At 32.4% G+C, this 20,532-nt stretch overlaps 1 protein-coding gene across 1 annotated transcript; it reads left to right on the top strand.

The window, feature by feature from the left end:
• Positions 1-1,136: 1,136 nt before the first annotated feature.
• Positions 1,137-20,076, top strand: LOC110607476 (aminopeptidase P1). The gene is made up of 16 exons (XM_021746598.2): positions 1,137-1,379; positions 1,565-1,628; positions 1,962-2,101; positions 2,460-2,744; positions 2,881-3,003; positions 3,330-3,632; positions 4,986-5,072; positions 5,258-5,325; positions 15,835-15,901; positions 16,058-16,192; positions 16,319-16,399; positions 16,654-16,708; positions 16,996-17,100; positions 17,197-17,268; positions 17,782-17,906; positions 19,769-20,076. Exons 1-16 carry the CDS (start codon positions 1,287-1,289, stop codon positions 19,928-19,930), a joined length of 1,965 nt encoding a protein of 654 aa, XP_021602290.1. The 5' UTR covers positions 1,137-1,286; the 3' UTR covers positions 19,931-20,076.
• The last annotated feature ends 456 nt before the right edge of the window (positions 20,077-20,532 follow it).

Genomic DNA, 20,532 nt, shown 5'->3' with positions numbered 1-20,532 from the left:
TGATTTTCCAATTTTAGATATTGTTTTTGAATTTTTTAAAAATTATATTTAAAAACCTAACTAATTATAATTCAAGTACAACTCAGAATTTTAATTAAAAAAAGATGTTAAATATGGGTTCAATGGTTATGGTTTATAGAATTAAGGGTAATTTATTATTTAATTTCTGAAACATAGGAAAATTCATAATTTAATTTTTTAATTTTAAAAAATATATTAAAATATTTTTAAAATTTAAAAAAAATCTATTAATCAATTCTTCATTTATTTTAAATATTAAGTGTTCTAATATTTAATTTTTATAGTATAAAAAGAATTATTAGTTTATCTCTTAATTTAATAAAAATATAAATTAATTAATTTATTTGATAGAAAGTCTATTAATTTTTTTTTCAGTATTTAACAGTTAAAATTAATAAAAATATTAATTATAAAATTTTAAAAATTTTAAAAATATTTTAATATATTTTTTAAATTCAAAAAATTAATTTATAAATTTTTTCTATATTATAAAAATTAAATTGTTATCTTTTTCTAAATTTAATAAAGATGTTAAATGTTAATAAGTTAAGTTAAGAGATTAAATTATTTTTCACGTACAAATTAAGTGTATTTGACATGAATTAAATTTTTATAAATGCTTTTAATATGTATTTGCCCTTTTTTTAAACACCATTTAATTAAAAAAAATCTTAAATTTAATATTTATCGCTGAAGTGATAATATTATTTATTTATTTTATTATATTCATACAATGCAACATATTGATAAAACTATTAATAAAAAACTCTAAATTTTTTTATTATTTTATAATTTAATTCAACAATTTAAATATTCGTATAATTTAATTTTAAAATCTCTAAATTTACCAATTTTTTACCATTAAATTTCCATATGACATTATTTTACTCATTTTCAACTTTCCAAAGATTAGATTCCGATTCTGACATATGAAAAGATGATTTAATTTTTAATTTGTTTAATGGTTTTAATAAAAAAATAAAAACGCGTGGTTGATTTGATAGAAAATTCTTTATTTATCTCTAATTAAATTTCGATAAATTTATTATAATTTTAATTAATGTGAGATTTTTTTAATTAGTAGAAAGTATGGTGTGGATTTGAAAAAGCAAAATCAAGGGAACCTTATACCACGGTTCCCAACACATATGTCAAAAGATTAAAACGGCATATATTCCAGGTTTGTCTTTCGTTTTCTTTCTTTCTACTGAGGCAGTCCTTCATAAATCAATCCGCAACATCTCCTCTGAAGCAGAGATCCAAACATGGCTGATATACTCACTTCTTTGAGGTCTCTTATGGCTTCTCACTCTCCCCCTCTCGATGCCTTGGTTGTTCCTTCCGAGGATTATCATCAGGTTCTCTATCTTTCTTTCTGCTTTTCAATTCAATAATTTCAGTATTCGTTGTTTAGATCATTAACTATGTTTACGATTTCCTTTAGGTTTCTCACAGGTTTCAATTGATACAGTATTCTTGAATTTTGGTTTAGTTATTTTGCAATGCAATTCTAATTTTTGTATACTTGCTTCTTTTGTTACAGAGCGAGTACGTGTCTGCGAGAGACAAGCGTCGGGAATTTGTTTCTGGATTCACTGGAAGCGCAGGTTAGTTTAATTTCTCTAGCTAGACTTTTGTTGTTCTGTTAACTGAATTACCTTGATTGGCATATGATTGTTGCTTGAGAAAGCATCCCAAGTATTTGACAGATGATGACTGCACATTGTTGGTTAGTGATAATTTTGTAATTTCAATATGAATATACGGGGGTGTCATTGATTCATCAACTCTTCCATGTCCGAGGACATGTTGCTTGGAGGATTTAATCCAAGTATACGAATGTGAATTATGAACATTGTCATTTTTTTTACCCAGATTCTATGTATTATCAGTAGATGAAAAATTTTTGCTTTTGACTATGTTGTTTGAATTTCATTCAGGCTTGGCCCTAGTTAGCATGAATGATGCACGGCTGTGGACAGATGGACGGTACTTTTTGCAGGCAGAACAAGAACTTAGTGATCAGTGGAAACTCATGCGTATCGGAGAGGACCCTCCAGTAGATGCATGGACGGCTGATGTGAGTTACCTTCTATTTGTTGCAAGCGAGAACGGCCTGTTTCTTTCTCTTTTTTTTTTTTTTTGTATATTTTTCTGACGATTAAGTTTTCCATTATATATATACACATATATATACCTTGCGCTTTTTCAGTTGATTAATCCTCAGTTGTAGTTCTAAGTTCCTATCTTCGGATCATATAATTTTTTGAGTTAGTCCTACATGATGCCTGTTAATAATTACTGTAGGAAAATTATACTGATTGTATCACTTTTTATGTATTTATTGGTTTAGTTGTTCTGTCATGTTAGTTGATTTTTCCACCGTATATTACAAATTTCTTGTGGCATTAAGCAGATTTGAAATTTGATTTTATTAGAATCTACCTGCACATGCGGCTGTTGGTATTGATCCATGGTGCATATCAGTAGACACTGCACAAAAATGGGAGTGTGCCTTTGCTGAAAAGCAGCAGAAGCTGATCCAAACTGCAACCAATTTGGTAGATGAGGTCTGGAAAAATCGCCCCCCAGCAGAAACAAATCCATTAATTGTTCATCCATTGGAATATACAGGTCGTTCAGTTGCAGATAAGTTAAAGGATCTGAGGGAAAAATTGAAAAATGAGAAAGCTCGTGGTATGATCGTTACAACACTTGATGAGGTGCATTTATGCTGTACTTGGCTGTTTTGCATCTCTCTTTGTCTCTCTCTCTCTCTCTCTCTCTCTCTCTCTCTCTCTCTCTCTTTAGACATCTTTATTTTGTTTATTGATTTTCAGTATATTTTCCTATATTCAGGTTGCGTGGTTGTATAATATTCGTGGTAATGATGTATCCTACTGTCCGGTTGTTCATGCATTTGCTATAGTAACATCCAACTCAGCTTTCCTGTATGTGGATAAAAGGAAGGTCTCTTCTGAGGTAAATTTAGTAATATAATGTTGTTCTAGATGTGTTCTTACACGATACAAGTGTTTTCCTAAAACTTAGATATATTTATCTGAGTTCCCCAATATTTGCTTTTCCATTTTCTATAATTCCTTTTCTTTATATTTTGTAAATCCTCAATGCATGTCTTATTTAGTATCAGTACTATATCTAGGTTTAGTACTGACTGATATATCATATCCAGTAGTGAATTTATGTAATCGACTTATGCTTCCATTTTCAAAATTATAAATGTAAACTGGTAAATCTGGAGTAACAGTTTGAATAGTTTTGTATAATTAGTTCATGTCGATTTGCAGGCGCACTCTTATATTAAGGAGAATGGAATTGAAGTTAGAGAGTACACTGCAGTGAGCTCAGATGTGTTATTGCTTGCATCTAATCAGCTTGACTCAACATCAGCAGTCAAAGGAAATCAAAGCATAAAAACCAATTCTAGTGAGATTGACATTGTGGGAAATGGTACAGCTGAATCAGAAGAAAACAAAGCTGACCTTATATGGGTTGACCCTGGTTCGTGCTGCTATGCTTTATATTCTAAGTTGAATTCTGAGAAAGTGCTCCTGAAGCAATCACCTCTTGCCCTTGCTAAAGCTTTGAAGGTACCATGTCTACTGTCTATCCAAATAAAATTCTCCAAAGCCATTAATAAGTTGATACAAAGTGATTTGATAAGTTATTCAATAGACATCTATCCGCTGAAATAAAGTGCTAAGTTATTTTATGGTACTTTTGAAATCTCATATCATATTTCTGCGGTTGCCATAATGTATTCTCGCTTCCAGCAGTCTTTTTTATTCATTTTTACCATGACTATGTAAAACAAAGATGAGCTACTCTTTTTTTTTTTTTTTTTGCATATTAGTATCTGAATTAACAAGAATATATGAGTTCTACGCTCTTTACTATCATAGAGAGCGCTTAATCCTTGCCCTAGCTTCAAAAGGCTTGTGTTGCAATCAGCATTGGTTGTTGTCAACAATTTGTAGAAGGCCTTTGGATGAATATAATAGAGTAGGAAACAATGTTAAAGAAGAGAAGCAAGAGACATTATGGTTTAAATAAGCAATATCCATTCTGATCTTGCAGTAACTGGGACATTGGCTAGTGTTACGAACACCTAAATAAGTATTTATTGGAAAGAAATCTACATAGTTAATTAATATTCTAATTTGTTAGACAAAAAACATGTAACAATAACACCATACGTAATTGTGGCAAGCCTACAAATATTATCTTGTTTGCAAACAAATGGGCTAACAGAACAGTAAAAAAGGTAAAATAAAAAACAATGAAAGATTGTGGTGAGCCATTGAAAAAGTAAGAAGAAAAGAAGAAAAAAATAAATTGACAAACATGAGTGCACTTCTCTTGTCTCTCACACAACCTATTTCTCTCTTTCCTACTCACATGCAGAGTTCCTTTCCTTCTTCAAGGAGAAAGGTAACAAAATGAAATGATAATGACCTTATTTTGAAACCCTGGGCCACAAGGGAAATTTAGCAGTTTCTGTAACTCCTTTTCTATGAAAGATGAGCTCTAGTAAAATGGAATGTTTTAGTTTCCTTGTTCTTAGCTTATTGTAGTTTCTGACAGAGATCTGATAATGCTTGCCTTGTTGAACAACACACACACACACAAGTACGCATCAATTTTTTTTTTCTAATTTTTTCTTTCACTTTTCATGATAATTTTAAAACCCTTGTTGGATTGGGAAGGGTGAAGCAAAAGAAATGGTTTTTATGTTGCTCTTTTTCATTTAAAAAACCCATATGGGTTCTTTGCTTTGTCCAAGTGTAATATAATCCTCATCTATCTTCTTCATAGTTGAGTTATGCAATAATTTGAAATGTATTCATTTCATTTTCACTCATTCATGGCAGCATAATTGAGAACTGCTTTTTTTTTTTTTTTTTTAAACAAATTCTTTAATTTCCCCTCATTGACTATTTTAGAACCCTGTTGAGTTGGATGGTTTAAAAAAGGCACACATTCGTGATGGTGCAGCTGTAGTGCAATATCTTGTCTGGTTGGATAAGCAGGTACTCCCAGTTTCTCAAAATTCATTTTGTTTTTTTAACTATTACTGTTGTGTGTGTGTGTGTATACATACATTTCTAATTGCTGTTTATTAAAGCTCATCTCTTCAATAGAAATTTTTTACCAGCCAATTCAACGAAGCCTATGCTTTCAAACTTGATTGGAGTTCTTGTTTGTGTGTGTGCAGATGCAGGAAATTTATGGAGCTTCTGGTTACTTCTTGGAGTTCAAGAGTGAAAACAAGGGAAAGGATTCGTAAGTGTTTATTTGGAACTTATGGCCATTGGTTAAATTTCTAGCTAGCAGTTGATAATATTACATTGTATTGCAAATGTTGCGCCAAAAATGTGGATGTGATATAATATTCTACACTCTAAGTTATATTAGATATGTTTGTCTAGTACTAGTTACTTTGCTTGCATGTTTTCCGTATTATTTATTATTTATTTTAATAATATTGAATTAAATCATGACTAGTTAAATTTTATCTTTAAAAAAATTTTATAATCTGAAAACATAAAAAAATGACATGTTAAATTATGTGAATAAATAAATAAGTTGATTAATAGATCATTTGTTATTATTGTTTAAATTAATTGACGGAAAAGAATTAAACAAATATCAAAAGAAAAAAAAAGACACATATGACACATGATGATTTTTGAAATATCATTATCAAAATTCTTCAAAATATAAGAAATGCTTTGTTTAGAAGTAAAATTTAGATTCTATATATAATTTTTATTGTATAATTATTTAGTTATATTTATATATTATTATATTCTTTCAAAAAATAATTCACCCTTTTTCTAATCTAACTAAAATTTAATTAAAAGAATTTATCGATTTCTAGAGATATAAAATATGATAAGCAGAATTTTTGAACATTTGAAATTGTAAAATTAAGAATTTTAAAATTCATAAAAAGATGCATTAAAAAGAATTTTACATAATTATTATTTTATTTTCATATGAGATATGATTTTAATTGTTGAAATTTAAAAATATTTAAATAGAAAGTTAATATTATAAGCTATATTTTTCATATAAACATACAAAAGTTAAGATAAAAAGAGGTTATGCCACATGACAATTTCTTAAGTAATTTTATTAAGTTAGGTGATACATTCTTGTAAAACCATATACATGGATGTATGTATGTATTTAAGCAATCATATTTAAATTTATATTATATAAGTTCATTTGTCAAGGTAAGCAGCATGACAAAACTATTTCGTTGTAAATATCTCTAGCAGATATGCAATGGTATTCTAGAAAGGTGTATTGCAAAGGCAAGCAATTCATTTTCTCTATTATTTTATATCTTTTTTTGAATATTGCCTGATCCCAACTAGTTTGGGATTAAGGTTTAGTCATTGTTGGTTTTGAGAATATTGCCATTGGCAAGTTAAAGGAATCTCACTGTTGAGATATGTCATTGTAAATAGCTTCCTGAATCACATCCCTGATTTGCTGTGATTATGTAGAGATATGATTTTCTTCCTTTTTTCTGCCTTGTTTTTAGAGAAAAAACGTATTGTTACTCTTGGCCCTCTCTCCACTGAGAGATTCATCTCACCACCCCTCTAGACAGCTTCAGGATTCGCTAGTGAGTCACTTTCAGAATCACAATGTCAGACTTCTTACCGTCCGGCCACACACTCCACCACAACTTTCTGGGTCAGTAGCCATGGGCCAGTGTCTGACCCATGGTTTCAAATCGCGGTCGCGAGTAACGGAAACAGGCCTGTAATAGTCATAACGTAACGGTAACAGTCTGTCGCGGCACAAATTTTTTTAGAAAATTTGTAAAGTGCATGAAATTAAAATATATTGAAAGATATAATGAAAATTAAGTTATACATCTTATTAATAAGTATAAATATATCAAATAAACATAAAATACATAAATTTTAAATATTATATGTAGTAACTTACCTCAATTACCATTAGAATGAGTGTCTAGCAGGTTCTTGAGTAGATCTACCACCTTCATCTTGTGATTGAGAGTTTTGATTTTGATAATATTGATAATATTGTGATGGATCAAAGTTAAAGAATGAACCCATACCAAATTGATCACCAGGATTGGACTAGATTTGGGTGTGGGAGAATGATTGCCCTGATGAAAACAAATCAGAATACGATGGTGGAGGTTGATATGGATATGGATATGGATTTGAGTATCCTATTGAGAATTTCCTCCATATCCATAATTACCAGTAGAGGTTTCTTCCATAAGTCCCATGTCCATAATTATCTACATCCATAGAACACTCTCCATGTGTAACATCTTTTTCTTTATCACCGCTACCACTAGAACCACAGGATCTATGATATGTATATTGCAAAGATGGAGCTGGATCTGGATCTGGATTATGCTTCTGATATGAAGAGGGATCATCATGTGATGTGATTGTAATAAACTAGTAGCTTTACGACCTTCACTTATTCCACCTTGACCACTACCACCACCACCATTATCATCATCATCACTGGAACTAGATAGTATAAAAGAATCTTCAAGTTCAGCATCACCACCTCTCTGTCCATGAGTTGGAGCATTAGCTTATTGTGATTGTGATGGAGCAGCCTCATACTCCTCTAGCTAAGGATTTTCTTCACCATCAAATACAAGATTTTCCCTTTCCTCCAACCAAGGATTTAGTAGATCATCTTTTTCGAAAATGTAATCCAAATTAATTAGATTATAATTCTTTTCTAGCTCATGCTGATTCTTTCTGCTCAAATTCCTCAACTTCAGCCGCATATTGTAGTGAACAAAGACGAGTGCATGCAATTTTTTATATCGTAATCTGTTCCTCGTCTTTGTATGTATAAGTGAAAAAGTGCTTCAATTTCTTTCACAATTAGATATAGAAGTTAGGGATGTCAGGCGGGTGGGTTTTCACGGGTACCCGATCCGCCCAAACCCTATTAAGACGGATTTGGGCGGGTTCGGATTTGAAAAATTTTACCCGTCTCGGATTCGGGTAGGGTTCGGAATTAGGTGATCGGATACCCGTTACCCGAACCCGATTAGCTATAACTAACCCTAATCCCTCATTCCATTTTTCATTTTACCATACTTCTCTCTCTCTCCGTCGGCGCCGCTTTCCTTCCCATAATTCCTTCGTTCCCTGATCTGTCGGTGTGCTCCGATAATGAACCCGAGATATCTGGTTCATAAGGTTACCAATGGGGCTAGCGGCGTCCCCGCCTCATGAAAGGGAAGCGATATCATTTTGTCGCCTGATTCCAGTCAATAAGAGAGAAAGCACGAACTAGGATCGACCTGCATGTGAGGCAAGTCAAAGCAGCGAGTGAGGAAAGCTGGTATTCTCCTCTCTCTCCAGTGGGTGACATCTCCACATCTCCCACAGTCCCACTTTCCAGTCTAATGCCTCTCTCCCCCACTTCATTGACGAGTGCCGGCAGCCCAGTCGGCACCGGCGACGTCTCCTTTCTCTCCCCAGTCGACGATAAAGACAACTCTTCCCTCTCCTCGGTCGGCATCGGCATCGGCATCGGCATCGGCGACATCTCCTTCTCTCTTCTGACTGCCCTTGCCTCTCCCCAATCGGCATCGGCGACATCTCCTTTGACTGGAACTCTCTTCAGGTTTGCTATTTGATTACTGTAACTCTCCAAATCGGATGGGCAAAGGTTTGCTATTTGACTGGAACTCTCTCCCCAATCGGATGGGCATAGGTTTGCTATTTGACTGGAACTCTCCAAATCTTTAAATTTTTTGTCATTGAATTGAATTAAAAAAAAATCAGATTTGGTCGGGTTCGGGTATTATGCGGGTATTGTTAAACGGATTTGGAACGGGTACGGGTAATAAAATTGAAATACTAAACAGATTTGGGACGGGTTCGGAAATTTTATATATAATCGGGTTCGGGTTTGGGTACCCTCAATTTTGCGGGTACCCTATCCGTTTACATCCCTAATAGAAGTTGTTTGGCTCAACACTCTTATTGCAATTCTTTTTGTAGTTTAGGAGCACTTTCACCATAATGTATTCAACATTCAGCTGCATTAAAATATATAATAATTTTAATAATATAGGTTATTTTCTAAAATATTTGATTTTTATATTTTAGAACACTAAAAATATAACATAATGTGTAAATCTTATATTTTTACCTGGATCAGTGAATTTAACGCCTTTTTGTGCTAAGACGGACCCAAAACTCTCCATTGTATGCTTGTGGATCCAAAAAAATTATTTGCTTTATTATATATGCAAATACTAAAATTGTTTATTAAAATTGCTCAAGTTAGATATATATTATATACTTGGTTCAATGCATGGCCTTGATTTACCAAATCACTCTCTAGCCTTTGAATAACATTTTTAAGGCCCTCATGATTTTACTATCATTTCTAATATCATGTGGACCATAATGATATTGAGGGTTCAAAAATTATCCTGAAAATTATAAAATTATTATTAAAATTTATAAGATATAGAAATTATAAAAGTATTAAATATTAAGTTTACGTGCTTCTTACCAGCCGCATGCAAATTATGGTGTAATTGAAAATTCCAACGAGTATCAATAATTTTTCAGTAGTTTATGCAACTTCTGGAATTTTGCTTAATGACCAATTTTGCTTGTTCCATTGCTTCATATATAAATTCCATTGTTGGTTTTTCATCACTATTTACTAATCTCAGTACTTTTAGCAATGGCTTTTGAATTTTCATAATTTGCTTGGCTTTCTCCCAAAAATTTCTTCCCTCTCTATCCAAGCTAAGAACAATTTTCTTAACTTCATAAGCTGGTCCACTGGTAACTTAGCCATATTTACTTTTTACCCATTGCTCAGATTTAAACATATTTTTTTAACCCCTTCTACATCGGAGAACTCTCTAATGCAATAAAATTAGTTGCAAATCTGGTAATCCTGGAATGAATTATATCTCGACCATCAATGAATTTCTTTATGTAATTCACCACCAAATTATAATCGTAAATAAATTGGGTGAACTTTTCCTTGCTCAATGACGACCTTTATATTCTTCCTCTTTCCAAAATCTTCTAAAATTAAATCAATGCAATGTGCACTGCATGTTATATAATACAAATTTGAGAACTTCTACATCAACTTTTTGCCACCAGATTTAATAGCAATTTTATGAGCAGTCACCACTTGGACAATTTTGTTTGGGCCAATTTCTTCAACCACCACTTTTATGATCTTGAAGTAATATTCTCCATCTTTTCGTTTAATATTGCTTGCATCTATAGACTTATGGAACATTGTTCCACGAGGAGAGTAGACCATAAAATTAATTATACTCATTTTGGTTGGTCCGCTCCATCCATCACACATAATAGTAATTTCTCTCTCATTCCACATGCCCTCAAATGAAACAATATATTTCTTCATTTTTTTGTATTCATTTTTCAAATATATTTCAAAGATCTCATATGCTGAAGGTAGTAATACATTAGGTCCCACTTCAGCGGCCATTCTGAGTAATGGCTTTGTCCATGGTGATTCAACCACACTAAAAAGTAATCTGTTGTGGATAACAAAATTACCAAAGGCTTTAAGCAACTTTTCTTTCTACGACTTAAGCCATTTGGTAGCTTTATACTTTTGCTATTTTCTAATTCAATTTCAGCTGTTGCTAATCTAGAAGCAGGTGTTGATATTTGCTCGATAAATCTTAATACTTCTCTACTTCTCTCACGAACAGTTGTTGAACGACTAATTCTCGGGCGAGGAGGAGCTTGATAGCTACTCCCACCACTTTCATAATGAGAAGCTCTCCTTCTATAAGCATCTTCATCAAACTAGCGCATACTTTCGCGTCTAGTTCAATATCTTCTTCATCCGAAGTAGTGTCATCTTCATGATTTCGTCTTCCAGCTCCCTTGCCCTCTTTGCTTTATCATTTTTTGCAGCTTCAAAACCCCTCAACATATTTCCCATGTCTTTTTTTACTTATGCAGAAACTTTTTCACAACTAGCAACTTGCCCTGGTATATTTGCCAAATGTTGCTTCAAGTGAGTTATTCCCCCAGATGTTTTTTTACCACAAAAATTACATGTCATTTCTCCTCTTTTTTCTGTAGGAGTGGCAAAATTCCATCCAAACTTGGTTTATCAAATCCCCCTCTCGGCATTTTCAAATTATCAAATAATATACTGTAAAACAAAAAATATATTATCAAATTAATGTGCAAATTAACTTAAATTTAAATTTACTTTATGCAAAATTATTTAAGTTGTTTAAAGAAACTATCATTTTAATTTAAGAGAATAATTTTTAATATACTTAAAGCATAAAACTTAATTTTATAATAAAGTAAACTTGTAAGTTGTAACTTGTAAAGTTCATGAAATTAAAAGATATTTAAAGATATAATCAAAATTAAGTTATATAACTTAATAATAAGTACAAATATATCAAATAAACATAAAATTCATAAATTTTAAACATTATATATAGTAACTTACCTCAATTAATACCACCAGAATGATCGTCTAGGGTAGATGCTTGAGTAGAAATTTATGTATATAGGCTGCTCTTAAAAAATTTAAGAGAAATATGGCAGTTTGTGACTTGAAAAGGTGAAATGGAGACCAGAAGTAAGTATGGAAGAAAAAAAACTATGGAAGAACTCTCTGTGTGCTGGAGAAGTGCAAGAGAGAGTGCTGGATGGAAAGAGTAAAGACTAAAGATAAAGAAAGACAAAAGACTAAAAAAAAGTAGGGAAATCATTTTTTTTACTTTTTTCCCCTTTAATAATGCATTTTCACGTGACAAAGGCTGGAGCTGGATTGAACAAATACTTCTCTGCAGATTGCTGAAGTGATTTGAAATAAAGAGAAGTAATGGCCGTTATCATTGCGTAACGACCATATCGGCCGTTACAACAACAAATTTTTCCTGTGATTTATCGGCCATAATGGCCATGGCAGGCTTCCAAACCTGTAAATAAACTAATGTAACTGCCGTTATTTAAAATCATATTTTGTCCCTGCATGTAAAACCTATGGTTACTAAAAGAAGAGCTCGATGGAGGGAGTTGTCTGTTGGGATTCTTATGAGCTTAATATCATATTGGTGCAGCGGAAAAACAAAATAATTTTAAGCCATAAAAACAAACAAGCGTCGATGCATACAACAATGGCATTAAAGGTGCAAGAGTTACCTCTACTGAATTGTTTGCAAGACTAGATCAAAATGAACGAATCAAAATAACCTTTTTGATCTCCTCTCTAGCAGCAAAACGTGACCAAGGGATTGCCCAATAGTGACTCCCCTCTACGATTTCCCACATTGAAATTCTCGGCCAAAGGAAGTGTGCTAGCACCTTGAATATTTGCCTCTTCCTTTTGGTTTTGTGAATTCGGCTTAGGTAGAGGATTGGAGATCTGATCTCTTTCAATCTCTGATGTGTTTAGTGCCAAAACTTTAAGAGCAAGTAGGAGAAAATTTTCTTCCTTTTCTTTAAGAGGTTCAAAGAGGTTCGGCCAAAGAGAGGAGGTGTAAGAAGTCCAGTTTCTCTCTCGTTTTTCTCACTTATATGTGGCCGCATCTTCAAAGTTCTATTAGGGCTTTTATTTTTCCCTATTTTTAGTCACTCTAATCCGAAGGAAGTAGAAAACCTGGAGAAAAAGTTTGATTTAATTTGAATTCAAATCCAATTAGATATTGGCATTTAATTTAAAATAAATCTCCTTAAAACAAGCCCTAATCCTATTAGGACTCTCTCTCTTTTAACTAATTAATTAAACCTTTTAATTAACTAATTATATCAGACCTTAAGCCACATTAATTGGGCTTAGGAATGTGCGCCGAAATTCATATGAGCCCATTGATAATGTTTTAAACAAAACACTTATTAATGGTCCAATAAGGAAAATACCAAAGTACCATTTGTCCAAATTTTATCACATAAGGAAAATATCAAAGTACCATTTGTCCAAATTTTATCATGTGCGATTCTATAGGACTATTCAACGTTGGCAATGGATTTTTAAGGTCCATAAATTATAATTGGTTTCTACCAAGATATTATAATTACCTAAATTGAATAGTTATGAATTTGTTCAGAAAATCACCCTACAAGTGAACTAGTACAATCCTTTACCGTAAAATATCATGATTTGCATAAGGTATGAAATAAGTCATCTTTACTCATTGCTTAATCATTTTCCTTGACCTATTAGTAATATTGAATCAATCAAATTAATGACAACTCTTATCATACAACTTGGGTGTTGCCACACTCTTCTCAGTTTCATTAGTCAAGTGATCGATGATATTTTCTCTTTCTTCGAGAGAGGCAATCCCTTCACTTCTCTCATGTTGCTTAGCATGAATCGTGGCATACCCAATCATACCCGTACTTGCCAACCCATTTACGGGCACGCTAGGTGTAAGTCAAAGCATATGAGGACTCATCTAGGCATTCATAGAGATTTTCAGTCTAAGAACTTCTAGTACAAGTATCGCTAGAGAGACACTTATGACTTTCAACCATGTAGTATTCTCGTAAGTGAATTATTTTCAAATACAACGTTCTTAACTTGTATTTATGTTCTTTGATTGATATCCATTATCCTATAACAGGTAAAACATGATCATCTCACAGAGACCATACTAGCCTTAGTTTAATATCACTCCCATGACAATGATTGATTAGGGAAGTTTAGAATATTATTCTTTAAATTTCCAAGGTTTTACTACCAAGTGCCTCACACTTGATAACTTGAACAGATCTAACATTCAAGGATGTTTTATCAATTTAATATGCACAATAATAAACAAAGTGATAAAACAAATGCCTCATTTTATTTATCGTAGATAAAATGTCTTTTACAATGTATATGGGACTAGGGCTTACACTAACACTGCTAAACCCCAATACTCGTTCTAGAGAAGGAGAGAGTCTCAAATCTCACAAGGAATTTTAATTGAATTTATTCATGCCTTTATTCTTGAATGTGATTCCTTTTTATAGTAAGGGTTTATATGGCTAAATAGACATCCTACTAGTAACAAAGTCTTTGACAAATAGAAATCCTACTAAAATAAAATCTTAAAATAATCTAAAAGAATCGATAATCCTATAGTAATCCTAATTCTGAAAGGATACTTTAATGGCAAAATACATACTTGCATACCTGTACTTAAACATTTTTGTCTATCAGACAACTTAACTTTAATCGTTACTTAATAAACGTCTAAACTTTAAAAAACATTATTTTTAAACACCTGAATTTTAAAAAAAATATTATTTTAAATATCTAAACTTTTTTTTTAAAAAAAATCTACTTTTAAATACAACTCTAGAATTATGAATTTGAAAAATTACTTTTAATACAACTTTAAAATCATGGATTTAACCATGGATTTTAAATTCCGTTTAAAAACAACTTTAAAACTATAGATTTGGAAAAATTGTACTTAAACATAATATGTTTTTAAAGTTTAGGTGCTTATTAGATCACAATTAAAGTTGAGGTGTTTGATAGATAAAAGTACTAAGGTACAAGTGTGCAAGTATGCAGCCTACTTTAATTGTTGCTATCTGCTGCATGGTTATCCCTAAGAGTCCTAGGTTCTGCGCCTCTTGTAGTGTTGACCGACCAATGCATCCCTATCAATCCCCTTCAGATAGGCGATCTATTTCAAGACATTATATTATGAGAGGAGAAAAACCTAATGTCCTAGAAGAGTAAGAAGCAAGATGTAGTTGTAAGGTGAAGTGTGGAAGCAGAATATTAGGTTATAACTTTAGTGTCTTGTGAACTTATTTGGTTAAAGCAACTTCTTCAAGAGTTACAGTATGGCGAAATCGGATAAATCAAGTTACTATGTTGCAATCAAGTTGCCCTCCATATACACATCAAATCCAATCTTCCATGAAAAAATGAAACAAATAGAAATGGATTGTCACTTTATAAGGCAAAAGATTGAGTCGGGATGTATTGCTACTAGCTTTGTCAATTTGAATGGTCAACTAGCAGATATCCTTACTAAATCTCTTAGAGGGCCCATAATACAGTACATCTGTAGCAAGCTTGAAGCATATGACATGTACCCTCCAGCTTGAGGGGGAGTGTTGAGATTGTTACTGTAAATAGCTTCTTGAATTACATCTCTGATTTGCTGTGATCATATAGAGATATGATTGTAATGTAATTAGGACTGTCATTATTGTTTTCTTCTTATTTTGTATATTTATATAACCCAATTAACTTGAGAGGAATCATCAAGCTCAAACATTCTCCAATCCTTTTCTTCTCTCTCTATTTTCACTTCTGTTTCACTCACCAAGAAAGATTCTATTTGGTCAAAAGCCTCTTTACTTCGCAAGTCTTTCTGCTTAACGGAAGTAGTACAGAGGAGCTGTCTATGATTGGCTATTATTGGCTATTTTATTCAACTCTTGTATTGAGAAGGATACAATTGCAATTTGCTGTGTTGATAGCTAGAAGGTTTTCTTTCAAAAATGTTTTTGCTTAATATTTTATACCTTGTATAGTTGTATTAGATATTGTTCCAAAATTTAATTATAATACAAGTCAGTAAGAGGGTTAGTATGTGGTATTATTGCAAGTGAAAACTGTTGTAAGCGTGGCTTAAATGTAAACTCAGTTGCTTTATTCTTCACATTATGCAACCTGCTAGATTGTCATCCCATTAATATGTGGATCACTGTTATGGTCAGATCAAAGCTTGACATGCCACTGATTCATTTTTTTTTCTTCTAAATAATGCTGTGACAGGGAAACTAGAAAACTGACAGAGGTGACTGTAAGTGATAAGCTAGAAGGTTTTCGAGCATCAAAAGAGGTAATTTTAAATGGCATGGCACTAGACCCAAAAAAAGTCTTTTGTTATTAAAGCGACATATTAAGAAGCGTTATTTTAGGATACTATTTGTTTGATATGATAGCATTCCTTTCTTCTTTTTTTCTTTTGTTGTTTTGTTTTTGTTTCTAATCACAGCTCTTTAGAGGATTAAGTTTCCCTACAATTTCATCAGTGGGTCCAAATGCTGCTATCATCCATTATTCTCCGAAGGCGGAAACTTGTTCTGAGCTCGATCCAAATAGTATCTATCTATGTGATTCAGGAGCTCAGGTTTGTCATATATTAATAATTTGGCGTATAACAATTGGTCATTTTTACTAATTATCATTCAATCATAATGCCATTTGCTTAATGATGTTTGTTTTCTAATCAATACTGTTAATGGTCTGAATGAAGTATCTGGATGGAACAACCGATATAACTCGCACAGTCCATTTTGGAAAACCATCAGAACATGAGAGAGCTTGTTATACTGCGGTAGGCGCCTGTAATGCTTCCTATGGGCATATGTTTTGTTTAGAAATTGAGTTTGCTATTTCATTGATACCAACTTCCAGTAGTAAAATCTCTGTATCACTTCTGTTGAGGCCTTTCACTCTTGTTTTTATTTTACATGAAGTAAATTAGAATGTTTGTCTTCCATTTTCTTTCACATTTGTGACATTTATATTGTTGTTGTTATTATTATTATTTTTATTTGGATATTGACATAAAAAGTTGGTCTCATGTAGGTTCTCAAGGGTCACATTGCCCTTGGTAATGCCCGGTTTCCTAATGGGACTAATGGTATTGGAAATTTTTTTTGCTTTACTTCCTTAGTTTTATATAAAAACAAATAAGCTGTTCTAGTTTTCAAGTGTTATAGGTTATAGGAAGTAATCTTAGGGATTGTATAATCATAGGCTTGATTTTCCTTGTTGTTTAGATACCATCTCTCATGTATAAATAGGTTGTAATCTCTATTGTGATATACAATAAATATTATCTTTCTACATCAAGTATAACTTGTAAAATGCAGTACATATGTAGGTTCTGCTTGCATCACCCTTTCATTGATCGATTCTTTTTCACAGGTCATGCCCTTGACATCCTTGCTCGAATCCCTTTATGGAAGGATGGTCTTGATTATAGGCATGGTACTGGTCATGGAATTGGATCTTACCTGAATGTTCATGAAGGTTAGTATTAAACTGTGACTGCATCCCTTCTTGCTAATATTTTATCATGATAAATAAGCTCCTTAGCATATTTTTTCCTTAAACTATCTGGAGCAGGACCCCATTTGATTAGCTTCAGGCCACAGGCTCGAAACGTGCCCCTACAAGCTTCCATGACTGTAACGGATGGTTAGTATCATAGTCTTTGTTGGACTTCATTATGATTCTGGAAGATAATTATTAGTTGGACGCAACAAATTTTTACATTTGAGATGCTGGGTTTAGCTAATTGAATTCCCACGTATACTTGTTTGTTTAATTAGGTGATATTTGGGGTTCTGATCCTTATTAATTAAGGCATAGAAAAATTCATGCTTAAAAATGTCACATTAAAAGTTATGCTTTCCCTTAGCTTAGGACTTATATCAACGTTTTGTAATGCTTTGGTTTCTTAAATTTCTGTTCATGCATGATTATTCCAAGTTCTCAAATTTAGAATTAGTCAATAAGCCCATATCAGTAACCTTCAGTTATATTATTAACTTAATCTAGAAAGTTGATTATCTCAGTCTGAAACTCTAACTGATGCTCAATTGTGGTTCCGATAGATTTGTGCTTTTTCCACTTCTCTATTCATGAACCATGAATCTATTTATCTCAGAACCGTGGAGAAATTGATTATGTTGGCATTGTATTTCTCAGAACCTGGATATTATGAAGATGGGAACTTTGGTATAAGATTGGAGAATGTGCTTATTGTTAAGGAAGGAAATACAAAATTCAACTTTGGTGAGAAGGGCTACTTATCATTTGAGCACATAACATGGGTAAGCACATGTAAATTAATCAAAATCTACATGATGTGCGGTTTTTACTTTTGTTTTATGTTGGTTGTGCTTCAATTCTTTTTGTGTTCTCTGGTTCTCTATTCTGATTATTTTTTTCTTTAAGGAAGACTTCGGATTTAAAATCCACCAAGAAAGAACTCAAAACCTGATTTAGCTGAATAAAACTAGTCAATTGCAAAACCAGAGGAATCATTCGAGAAAAACAACAGTACAATTTTAGAGGTAGCCTCTACTTAGCTGAATCAAACTATTGGCTACACATATCTTGAGGGAATTTAACAGATAAAAGGTCAGTTTTCTCCTTCATCTTGTTAGCAAGGATTGAACTTGAAACTCAAAGTTGGGTCAATTAGACCCCTAAAGTTGGCAAATTGCATCAAATTGCCTCAATTCTGGTATTTGGAGAACATGCACTACAAAGGATTAAAAACAATATATTAGCACTTTGCAATTTGCCCTCTGAAGTTCATAAAGAGCTATAATTGATCTCTCTCTCTCTCTCTCTCTCTCTATATATATATATATATATATATACAGACACACTTACATGCATATATGCTATTTCTCTCTATCTTTTCTTTTTCCTTCTTTAATCCTTTCACCTCTTGCTTTCCTTCCTGAAAAGAAAAAAAAAAAAAAAACAGAATTCAATTGAAAATTAAAATAAAGCCTATTTACTCATTTTTGTCTCTCTTAATCTCACCTCAAAATTAGAAATCAAATATGCAACAATTCCAATAATAAAAACATTTTTTTGAAAAATATTGTTTTGAATTTTAAAAAAAAAAAAAAAGGATTCTTGAAATATAAATAATGACTTATTACTTCTATAAAATTTCAGGAACTAAACAATAATTTATCCCAAGGGTAATAATGTATTTATCATCCAACATTGTGGATCCTTGCCCGCGTTGGCATATGTTGTGCTTGTGCAATTGGGGGAGCATATTGCCCCATTTGGCTAATTTAAGGGTTTAATTGACCAAAAATTTGTGTTTTGTATTCAAGTGCACTCTGCTGCTGCCAAGATGAGAGGGCAAATTAACGTCTTATTAGGAAACAATTTGTTGTGTCCAAGTTAGAATGATGCGTGAACACTGCCAAGCAATGTAGTTCAAGGGCTAGCTTGGTCTTCCAACATTTTGATCCTTTTCATTCAGCAAGAATTTCAATGTGAGAAAGAACCTTAAAAAATACCCATGTATCAGCTTGTTCATGAGTTAAATTTCTTCAAATGTTTCTTCATTTGATTGTCCAAATTTGAAAAGTTCGAAGATCTCTTGATCACTGTCCTTGTTAAGCTCAAAAAACTTCTGGAAAATGAAGATCAATCACAAGCGTTTGATAAGATGGACAAAAGGTGTATTGGATTTTGACCTTTGGCAGTAAAGTTCAATCAAAATGTAACAGTTAGTTCAATTAGATAATTTGAAATTTGCACCAAAATGTACAAGAAGCTTGTGAGACAAAAATTACAAAATTGGCTCAGTTTACACTGTGTTTAATTGAACCTTTAGTGGCAAGACGAAGTGACAAACTGAACCTTATTATTGCTTGATAAATAATGCTGATTTAATGCTTGTTATGAATGTTTGAAAAAGGATGATACTTCTACACACACACACACGGCCGCTGAACCCTGTATAGTCCACATAATTAATCTCTCATCACTTTGATGTATTTTTAAATATATAACCATTGTTTGTTTGTTATTTTTGTTTTTTTGTTTTTCAATTATAATCTTTGGTTTTCATTGCAAACAACCCTTTATGATTTTCATTTAGTAATACATTAGGTAGCTAGTCTTATGTATTAACATTTGATGATATTCTGATATCTAGGCACCGTACCAGAGCAAGTTAATTGATGTGGGCCTGCTGATGCCCGATGAGATTGATTGGCTGAACAACTATCACTCAACATGCAGGGACATTCTAGCCCCGTATTTGGATGATTCTGAGAATGCGTGGCTGAACAAAGCTACTGAACCTATTAAAGTGTGACATGTTTGCTTATATGAGCAGAAGTTCCTTCCTGCTTTGCCTCTTCTCTTTGTAATAGGGAAATAAGGAGAAGACTGATCACTTCAGTTTGTAATTGACACATTCAACTTCATGTGGATATCACAACGTAAGTTTTACAAGTGCCATTAACTGTATCTACGAATTAAGTCTCAGTACATTATGTCATATTTCCTGATCTGCTTGCAAGTAGAAGCAGATCAATCTGCATACTGCATATATAGTTAGCGTTTTATATATAGTTTGGAGGATATCATTTTTCATTTTCATTTTTTTTTTCTTCTTTTCTTTTAGGATTTGAATCTTTGTTTTTGGTAGATATTGGATATAAATGAATCGAGTTTGTGTTTGAGTTTGATTGGTCAAAATTTCTTGCGTTCAAGTTTGACTTGTTTAAAATTCAAGCCAAATATCAACAAGCTTGATTTGTTTACTAAATATATCAAAGCAAATCAAATTTTTATCAAATCAACCCTCAAATAGTTTTGTCAAATCAACCCTCAAAAAGTTTTGGAGGAGTCGTGAGTAGTGTCATTCATTTATAATTCTAATGAGTTATAGTTTTTTTAAATAATAATAATAAT

Source organism: Manihot esculenta, chromosome 12 (genome assembly GCF_001659605.2).
Source record: "Manihot esculenta cultivar AM560-2 chromosome 12, M.esculenta_v8, whole genome shotgun sequence".
In the NCBI taxonomy this organism is placed as follows: Eukaryota; Viridiplantae; Streptophyta; class Magnoliopsida; order Malpighiales; family Euphorbiaceae; genus Manihot; species Manihot esculenta.
Note: the sequence above shows the minus strand (reverse complement) of the source record. Positions and strands in the feature narration are given on the sequence as shown.